The sequence below is a fragment of the Peromyscus eremicus genome, chromosome 1, assembly GCF_949786415.1.
Source record: "Peromyscus eremicus chromosome 1, PerEre_H2_v1, whole genome shotgun sequence".
Taxonomy (NCBI): Eukaryota; Metazoa; Chordata; class Mammalia; order Rodentia; family Cricetidae; genus Peromyscus; species Peromyscus eremicus.
The window spans coordinates 38,408,610-38,419,179 of record NC_081416.1 but is presented as its reverse complement, the minus strand read 5'-3'; the positions used below and the strand labels follow the sequence as shown (position 1 = coordinate 38,419,179).

Genomic DNA, 10,570 nt, shown 5'->3' with positions numbered 1-10,570 from the left:
AACTAGGAATTAAGTTTTTGTACTCTGAATGTACATAACAAATTATGGTCCTTTAACCTCTTTGAGATCTGCTGCATATGACATTTAAAATGTTTAAGTTTTCTGTAGCGAACCATGACCATGCCTAACAGTGACCTTTGAAGTCTCCAAAAGGAGGATGGAGCCCCACAACAATTCCACAGGGACTATGGTAACAACACTAAGCTGACAAACACCACTCAAAGATCCGCTTTGCACTATAAACACTGCAGGACAATTTCAATGTGGCTAGCTGAGATGGTCCAGTCTCACAGACTACTCTAGCCAGGACTTAAGATAAGCCATGTACTTTCCCGTTACAGAGAGACTGGACAACAAATGATACAGCTAGCTCTCCTAGGACTTGACAATTATTCCAGGCTTTAGTTTCAGGATCCTCTAATGATGCAGTCACCCCCAGATAGTAGAAGGCAATTTTAAGAACATGATACCCACATTCCCAAAAGGTGAGGTGAATGGTTTTTGGTTGTTCAGTAGGTTATGGATATTTGTCATCATTTAGGGGGATTAGTTACAAGTTGTTATTGGTAATGGTCAGGAAAAAAGCTGAACAAAGGAGATTAGATTCAGGGATCTTGTTCTGAAAAGAAAAAGGGGGGGATAAAGAAATGATAGGATAAAAGGGTAGATTATTGAATCTACTTTTAAACCAAAAAAAGCAACTACTAGTCTTAAATATTTTACATTGATTTGGATTTTTGTATATTGATACAAATTTGAGGTTATTTTTGTTATATTGTATGTTTCTACTTCCGTTTAAGATATTTTTGTATAGTGATACAAATTTAAAGTTATTTTTGTTAGAACATACTGTACATACATTTCTACTCTTTTTCAAGGTATTGTACCTATACAGCTCATTTAACAATGTAATATAAATTTCTAGTCCTTGAAAATTATTATTACAAACTAATTAGGATAATAAAAAAATGCAGATTAGTAGTTAATCCCCTATTACAATCAAGCTTGTAGTCATGTTAGGTATGTTTTCAAGGTCAAACAACTATATTTTAGATAGACAGGTGGTCTTCAAACACTTCAGAGACCTACAGAATATAGCATTTAAGATGTTTTAATAATATAAGGTTATTTTTTTTATGACAATGAGACTTGTCTGCTCCTGTCAGCACCATTCTGCTTCAGAGAAGATGATGGGCATTGAAGAAACTCATATAGAGTTTGCTTTCTTTGTGGCAAAAGTTAGCCACTGGGCAAGAAACTGCCTTTGCCTTGACTACTGACAGTATGCTGTCCAAATTGGACAAGCAGGACATACAAAAAAAGTGACTGCCAAACTTTGCCAAGACAAAGTGGGACAGTCTTTCAAAAATCCTGCTTCACAGAAAAGTCTGTCAGATATTGTAGACCTGTAGGCTGAAGATGGATGCCCCCAAATTACAGAGGAACTTTGGGTAACTGACCAGCCAGCCAGCTGTTTCTGTCATTTTTTAATTTTGGAAGTTGTTTGCTCTGCACTTCCTGTTTACTCAGGTAATTTTATATCCTTCTCAGGTCTCTGATGGAGTTGAAGACTAGATAGTTATAGTTAGTTTTTCTTGTTACCAAATTCAGAAAAGAAACTTACAAAAGATGTGTAAAGTGTATAAGGTTGATATTGGTTCTAATGGCACTCTTACCCTGCAAGGAAAAGTCAAAGAACACAACAAAACCCACTAACAAGAGTTTTATTAAGGAAAGGAGAAAGGGACAGATGTGTCCAGGCCTGCTGAAATGACATGTGAAGAGGAGAGGAAGGGGACATGGGATCCACCTTTTAAGGACTACCCCACACATGTGCACATGGGCCCACCTGGCTACTCCACACATGCGCATAGATCACGTGCTCACACTGCACACAATTTATGTGACCACACAGTGCATGGGTTATGTAGGACATATGACTAGGCGGAAATGACTAAGTGTCCCGCCAGGGCATGCACAATCATGGGGGTGTGGCTGGAATTCCTATCATTTGAGAGACATTAAAGGATAGTTTTGGGATTAGTGATGCAAGTTAGGATAGAAATTGAATTAAAAGGATAGTTTTCAGGTTGGGGACTTAGCTCAGTGGTAGAGTGCTTGCCTAGCAAGTGCAAGGCCCTAGGTTTGGTCCTCAGCTCTAGAAAAAAAAAAGAAAAAAAAAAAAAGATAGTTTTGGGTTGGTAATGCAAGTTAGGATAGAAAGTGAATTAGGTACAACACTCTGGACTCACCAAGATAGAATAGATAATGGAGTATTTTCTCTGAATTTGTTGAATGCAAATGGACTAGACATTGTTAATGTAATTCTTGCCTGTATATATTTTATATAGTTATTTTACTTATTATATCTAGTTTTACTATGCTAGTTAAAACTTGCTTTTTATTTAGAGAAAAAAGGGGAAATGTTGTGTGATATTTTGATTGTGTTCTGACAAATAAAGCACCTGTCAGAGGGCAGCACTAGCCAGTAACTGACCAAAGAGGTTTGGAGGACTGTAGAGAGGAGATAGGAAGTAGTAAGGCAGGGCTGAGAGAGGATCTTGGTCCTTTTGTACTGAGGAACAAAAGAGATAGGAAGAAACTGGCGTCTGCTCCTGGTTCTCTGATCTTTCAGGTTCTTACCCCAATATTTGACTCCTGATTTTTTATTGATAAAGATTAATTAAATTAATGCTTCACAGTGTGCTCCTTCAGCTCTGCTCTATTAGCTCTTCTAATAGCTCTAGGCTATTCCCTAGTGCCACTAAGGGAAGGATCAATGGTTCTGATGAGAAGAAGCAGACTTATCTGAAGCTATTGGAGGACTGCATTATATTATTTTTTTTTAAATGTGTGTGTGTGTGTGTGTGTGTGTGTGTGTGTGTGTGTGTGTGTCTTCCCAGAGAGGCCAGAAGAGGATCTGGAGCTGGAGTTACAGGTGGTTGTGATTGCTAGAAACAAATTCTCTTAGTTGCTGAGCCATCTCCCTAGCCCCTGGTATCCTACTCTTCAATAGGCCTCTTGACCTTATTCTTGGCCCAGAGATCTTAACATACTCCTTCATTTCACTGCTTCATCCTAGAACTTGTCAAAGAGCAAAGGTAGATTGATTTTATGGTGTCTTTCTTCAACAGGTCTGTCTTGCTTTCTTGCTTTCTACAATTTTGTAGACTTTTCCTTGTTTCTTGACCAGGACAACGACCACCCATAGTTTGCTTTGTAAAAGTTTTGGCTTTTAGAGATCCAAGTTTCATATAGCCTAGCCAGTCAAAGATGACCTTGAATTTCACATCCTCCTGTTTTCACCTCCCACGTGCTGGGATCACAGTCACAGCTGTGCACCATCTTGCTAGGCAATTTTTTTTTTTTTTTATGATAAACTTAAAGCATGGGAGAAAAAAAGAACAGAAGGGGGAAGAGGAGGATAAAGAGGAACAACTACCACCAACAGTGGGAAGAGTCAGATTTTTGCACTCAGAAGAGACCAAACCAAACCAAAACACTCCGCTATATAAAAATTTAATTACAGTTATTTTAAAATCCACATGGAACAGAGTGATCCTATACAAATTATTTGTGGGGCAACCACATCAGGAACACATTGCCAGGGTCTTGGTTGTTGTTTTCTTTTATACTCCAAATTAACGCATCCATCACCAAACATTGTGCAAATCAACAACAGGCGAGTTTTTGTTTTGTTTTGTTTTGTTTTGTTTTGTTTTGTTTTGTTTTTTAAAACTTTTCCCCCTAGATCTGGAGGGTAATTTTTTCCTTTACACTCTTTTTCTTTGCTTAATGAATTACAAAGCTCTAATTAAAAGGGCTACTTTAAATTTCAGAAACACAAAGTGGCAATGGGGTGCAAAAGGAGGTCAGCAACAGGACTCCTCCCGGGGTGGGCTGGCATGGTCTTGCCATCTGGAGGTCGCTGGGGAAAAGGCCACCCTGGCCCGCGCCTGCTCGGGAAGGTGCGAGGGACCCTCCGTCCTCCACGCCAAGCGAACCAAAATTCAATCAAAGCCAAGGAGCAAAGAGAGCGAGCCCATCTCGGCAGCGATGCGGCCCTCCCTGACCCGGAAGTGCTCGGCGGCCTCGGCGAGGGCGCGCCTGAGCCAGCGCGCGCGCGCCCCCGCGGAACTCCCGCCGGCGGCTGGGTTCTCCCGGAGGCGCGCCGGATCGCGGCGGCCGCCAACATGGCCGAGACGAGCGAGGAGGTGGCGGTGCTGGTGCAGAGGGTGGTGAAGGACATCACCAACGCCTTCCGCAGGAACCCGCACATGTGAGTCGCGCGCCCTGCGCCGCCGGGGTGGTCGGGGGCGGGCCGGTGCCGCGCTCTAGTCCACTCGCGGCTGCCGCTCGGGGCCCACGCGCGCTTCCGACAGGCGGAGCGCGGCAGGGACGGTCGCGCCGGGCCAGCTGGCCGTTACCAGGACGCGTGGCGGGACAGTGTTGGGAAGCGACCTCGGAGAGCCACGTCGGAGCGTAGAGTTTCCTGCCCTGCCGGGCGCGTCCTGGGAGTTGTGACAACTCTTCGCCCGGCCGCCCTCCGCCCGGGTGCGCTTGCTCCGCGGGCCACCGCTGTGGGTCTCGGTGCCTCGGAGGCGGCTCTCGGTTGCATCCCGTGTGTGACTGTAGAGGGTTACCCACCCCATCGGTCTCTCCGCACCCCCTTTCAGGTTACTAGAGGTGATTGGAGGCCGCTTTTGACTTTTCCACTCACTTGTCACAAAATTGCAACGCTAGTGGATGTAACAATTTTTGAAGGTGACCTGGATGGATCTCTCCTAAAGCTGTAGCGAACTGGATACTTTTTATCGGAAGTGCGTCCGAAGTTACAGCCTAGCGCCTTAACGGCAGGCATTCTTATCCAGCACTGTTGCCCTCTATAAGTTCACCGAAGGACTGACAACATATATCTCCTCCTCCTCCTCCTCCTCCTCCTCCTCCTCCTCCTCCTCCTCCTCCCTTTCCAGTTACTTGTTATTTTCTGGGAAGATACTCTCAAATTTTTATTCTTTCCGGCACTCTACCTTCAACGAATGAGAAGAAAGCTACAAAAAGAGTTACCTACATCAGTATACAAAAGAATCAGAAAGAAGCCAGAGTGTAGCCCATTTCCCATCCCCCCTCCCCTGGGGGAAACAAACATGGAGTCTAGTTTTGTATTATTTTCTCTTTGGTTCTACAATTAATTTTTAATATTCTTTATCTTTTTTTTTTTTAAACTAGGACATGTGAATTATTTTAAAACATCCCAGCCTCCTTAGCTTTTCCGACTAAATGAAAGTCCAAACCTACATTTTTAACAAAACGTTCTTTTTCTTCAAGGTGGTGTTCATAAAAGAATTTAGAAGTCCTCGGATGGCCTGCTCCCTTGTGGCAATTGGGGCTTAAAACTGTACTTCATTAAAGATAAAAGACTACTGGCCTCAAAACATACCTGCCAGCTCTGACAGATCCTAAGTCTTCTTCCTGTCCTCTTTTGACTGTTGATTTTTTCAGAATGAATGTTTGGAGTGAGTTTCTGGCAGTAGCCATAGTGGCTGCTGGGCCTTTTAAAGAATGCTTTGATGTCTTGCGTGTCGGTCTTTGAGGCCCTTTTTGAGAATTCCAGCCACAGTGCAAAGACACATCCTTAAAAAAAAAAAAAGTTGGGCAAATGAAGGGTTCATTTTTCATCATGGGGTGGTTTTTTTTTTTCTTCTTCTTCTAAAAGAAATTGTGGCAAAGGTTAGAGGTCTAATATAGTGGTCACTTTAGTTTCTCATCTTTGAGGTAGACTAAAAATATATTAGGCAAAACTTAAGATTAGGATAATGGGTTAGGCAGGTTGACCGGGGTACAGTATGGAGCAGTATGGAACAGGTGCCTGTGTTTCTGGATCACACTTAACAGGACTCTTAAAGGGCTTTGATGCTTCTCTCTTCATAGTTTTTACTCTGCAGTCTCATGAATATATACTCCATCAAAACTTAAGATTATCTGTAAGTATTTGGGTCATTTGAGATCTGAGAGTTTGAGCTAAGTTGGGCTCTTGAAATAATGAGTTATGTAAACTAAGCATTTAAATAGCTCAGTTCATTATTTAGCATCTGTCAGCAGCTGCATTTTAGTACACATTCCCTACAGTAGAAGTGTCTTCTAGCTATTATCTTTTAAAATGTCTTGTAGTTCGGGCCTGTTAGAAGTGCTGGTATGTCTTTGCTCAGTCTAGCCATTTTAGACTCAAAAACGCTATATTTCTAGTTAAAAAAAAAAACAAAACAGACATCTGCCTTTAAGTTAGTCTCCAATAACAGTATTATAAGTTTTGCATTATTTGCCTTTTTCCCCCTTTTTCTCCAATGTGAGATAGATTGTCAATTTATTTGTTAACATCTACTCCCTTGAATATATTAACTTTGTTTCTGTAGAAATATCTACCTTAAGCAGTCGAAGGTTCAATAAGAGCTAGAAATGGTGTTTCTATAGGTATAAACTGGTTTTCCCCAGGCTCAATATCTTCTCAATTTTGTAGGGCTAATGAGAATTCAAAGCACTAGACTTAATCTCAGTCCCTCCACTCCTTGCCAGAACACAAGATAGATACTGTTTGGTAGGAGACTGGGAATCCTGTTGGGTTCCCTTCAGCTAGTGGTTTGACCCAGGAATATTTATTACCATGAGGTATAGACTGTGCCTTAATGTGGAATACAGCTATCTACTGTGCAGCCTAATTAGGCCATCATGTTAGTATTCTTTTATCCAGCAAATTGGTATTTTTTTTTATTGAATATCTACATTTATTTGAGGAGCAGTAGGTACCATATTCACTATATGGGACAAGAAGAAGTGCAAAAATATAGTTTGTACTGAAGCCAAATTTCTGGTGTGATTAAATTGTACATCTGCTGTATTGGCCACGTGTATTATTGAACACTTGGAGTGTACTTAATGTTAGTGAGAACTGAACTTTTGATTGATTATCATATAAGAAGTGAGTTCTATGTTGTGTAGTGTGGGTTTAGTGGAGAGACCTAAGACTGAACCTGCCTGAGTAGTAAATTAACCATACAATATAGTTCTTAGTGAGGATTTGTTAGCAGTATTGTAAGTGTAAGAGAAGGGAGGCCAAGTGTATCTTAGCGGAGGCAGCTTTTAACATGTACATCAAAGTCTTGAGTGGGACTTCAGTGTCAGAAGAAACTGGGAGCAGTACATTGATCAAAAGCAGCAAGATGTGTTTGAAAAGATTCCACGGGAATGGGTTAATCGAAAAGATTTCATAGGAGGGGGTTATAGAAGTCCTTCACTCTCTGGCCTAATTGTTGCATTCATGTGGATAGGAAAAGAACACTCCCATTTGACAGGTAAAATGCTAGTCTGGAGATAACTGTACTGGGTGCTAAGCATATAGATTAGTGCGTAGTTGAGAAAGGATCCCTATCCTTAATGGAACGTCAAACCAATCAACACGCAGCTTATGAAAGTAGGCAGAAAGGTTAAGAAGACATTATGAACAGTGATACCTAGGAGACTTTCTTTGGATTACAAGATCAAGATAGTTCTTTCAGAGGGACTAGCATTTTAATAGAGACACAAGTGATGATACACTTCTAATCAATAGGAAGGCCCCACAGAAAATTGTTAAGTAAGGGTGTAATAATGAAACACAGTTGTCTGTAGGTTGAGGAATATGAAACCACAGAATACAGTGGTCTTATACATGTGGTTTACTCATTAAGTGATAGTATAGTTTTTAAAATTTTGTTTAGAATTTGAGTCCTGGGTTGAATCTTGTCATTTTATTTGCTAGCCCAATATACTTAGATAAGGCTCTCATATATAAAACGAGGCAGATTTTTATTGTAAATTATTGCATAGAGTAAACGCAGAATGTGGCATGCAATAAACAATAAACATCAATTCCTGTTTTTGAAATAATGTTAGTAATGTAGTTTCAGTGGTACAAAAAGTAATCTTGAAAATTAATGAAGCCTATTAGGTCTCTGAAATATCTTCAATACCAGTCAGGTTTTAATTATTAATATGCAAGTGTCAGTTCCTGTAGATACTTTACTAAGTTTCCTTTTTGGTCATGCTAGAAATAATTGCAGCATATATAACAAAAGTAACTATTCAATAAATATATTTATAAATTTCCTGAATCTGGGCCCTTTCTGTTCAGTTGTGACACTTCCCAGAGTTCATGTTTAGTACTGGGCACAGTGCATCCTGCCTAGAAGGGAGCTTGGTTGACATAGCTTTTGTGAGCAGAACAGTAAGCCGTAGATAAAGGTAAGCCGTAGATGACAGTTGTTGTTTCTGTACCGTATAGACAAGAGAAGCTGCTACACGTTGGAACAGAGTTGACATCCGTGTGGTACGAACCTTGAACTCCATTGGGTCTCCACTGTCTCCACCCGAACACTATGCTGTGTGGGACCTGAAGTAAAGGTGCTGGTCCATTCCATGTTGTCTGTCCATCAAGGCACCCAATCATTGAGCCTTGTTGGATCTGTGTGAGAAGATTCAAACTTTTGCTGCCCTTGGTTTGGGTTTCTTTGAAAACCCCTGACCTTGGTCATGCACAGAATATTTACCTGAGCAAATGGTTAAGTACAGGACTCTAAATTTCTAGAAACTTAAAAATATGGGGAAAAAAATTCATGAAGACTTTTTGGGAGGAATAATTGGAAATTATCTGATGCTTATAGTCATTGTAAGCATTTAAAATATCAATTATGTAGGGAATCTTAGATGTTAACTTCTAAGTTTTGTCAAGTTTATGTACGATGTGATCTCACTTTCTCTAAAAATACTTGAGGAGGGCAAAAAGACATATACCCAAACATTAGTAGCAGTAGAGACAGGCTTTTAGTTTTTATTTGTCCTGAGTTTTCTATATTTTGAGTATGAGATTATAACTTAAACTGGAGACCCAGATTCTTAAGATAGCTGCTAGTAATGTTGACTTCAGGCAATCCCTTAAAGCTCACTGGAGCTCATCTGATAAAAGGAGACACAGAAGAATGAGCTTCCTGCTTGTTTTAAAATGATTTAGAATTCTAAATTGCCTGAAAAAATTAGTAATCTAAAAGAATAGATACAGAAACCTAAATTGAAGCATTCTATTGTTCTGAAGCTTATGGAGCACATAGCTCTCTAAAGAAAATGCTGTAATGTTTTAGCAGTAACAAAACTATCTTAGGGTCAAATAACTTGACAAAGGATTAACATTTCCACCTCAGCTTTCTATTGCCCTCTAACCAAGAAACTTGACATTGGATGACCTCAGGCTGTTAAATGAATTGATAACCTTTATCTTTGCCCAGCACTTCCTAGTTTACCACATTATTCACCTTTGGTTTTCATAACAAGCAAGGAAGATAGTAGATTCCTATATTTCAGATGAGCGGTCCCGAGGTAAATGACCTAACGCATCACACTGGCCATTGGTGGTAGAAGGGAGACTAATTAGCCAGGAGCTGTTATCAAGAAGCTGTTGTCTCTCAATACTGCATCTTTTCATTTTTTTTTCTTCAAAGGTTTGCATCCTTATGACTCTTTCATTCTCTTTACATGGAATAGGTGTCGAGTTTCACTATATATACTTTGAAAGCTGAGTACATGCTAGCCCGTTTTCTTTACTGGAGATGAAATACAGTTCTGCCCTTTTACAGATGGGGAGAGTGAGGTCTGTCGAGGCTCAAGTTGCATGTTAGATGACCTGTGCTTTTCTCAGTTCACTGTATTACAAAGAGCAGAGGTACTACTCTCCTGGAATAACCTTTGAAAGCAGTAAATGTCACTGAGGAGCAAGGATGACCATCCATCCATTCAAATTCAGTTCCTGAGCACCTCTGTCCCCAAGGTCCTTTGTTTTTTTGAAAGTTTCTTGGATGTGTAGCCAGCCACAGTAGTGTTTTTTTTTTTTTATTCTGCAGATGGCTTTGTCCTATAATTTAGGTACCAAATTAGTACTTGGATATTTTATATCTAGTACAACTATAGTGAGCAAAACTTGTTTTTAACAGTGTGAATTGGAGTTTAAAAAACCTCCTCCCAAACAGCGTATCCAGGAGCTGGGATTCTTTTATTCTTGCTAATGTAACATTTTTGTTTTTAGCCCTGAAAGTCCTTGAAGTGTTATAAGTAGTTATTAGATCTCAGAGAACAGAATCTCTTGAGTAATTAAATTGAGGGGTTGGGTTTTTCATTTGGTTTTGCTAATTTTAGGTTATTCATTTTTTTGTTTGTTTGTTTGAGACAGGGTCTCACTGCTGTTTAGCACTGGTTGGCCTGGAATGCACTATGTAGATTAGGCTGGCCTTGAACTCACAGAGATCCTCCTGTCTCTGCCTCTCAAGTGCTGGGATTGAACGAGTTATTTTTCTGTTATTAGCTTATTTCCTAAAATGTTCAACTTCATATAGCAAAAATGTGAGCACCAGGAAACATGAGAGGTTCATATATATAGCCCAGTGACTGGGCATGGCTAGTTGTGTGTACAGTGCCATAAATCGATTCAGGTTCTTAGGACCAAGTACAGATGCAAAGGCGTGCTTTGAAAACTGAATATTAGGGGTTG

General features: G+C 40.4%; 1 protein-coding gene across 1 annotated transcript in view; it reads left to right on the top strand.

Annotated features, from left to right (window-relative positions):
- The first annotated feature begins 4,136 nt into the window (after positions 1–4,136).
- The window catches only part of Ptar1 (protein prenyltransferase alpha subunit repeat containing 1), a 31,258-nt gene continuing 24,824 nt past the window's right edge, over positions 4,137–10,570 (top strand). The window contains exon 1 of the mRNA XM_059259596.1: positions 4,137–4,279. Coding sequence (XP_059115579.1) covers positions 4,194–4,279 — 86 coding nt within the window. The 5' untranslated portion in view covers positions 4,137–4,193. The remainder of the gene's footprint in view (positions 4,280–10,570) is intronic.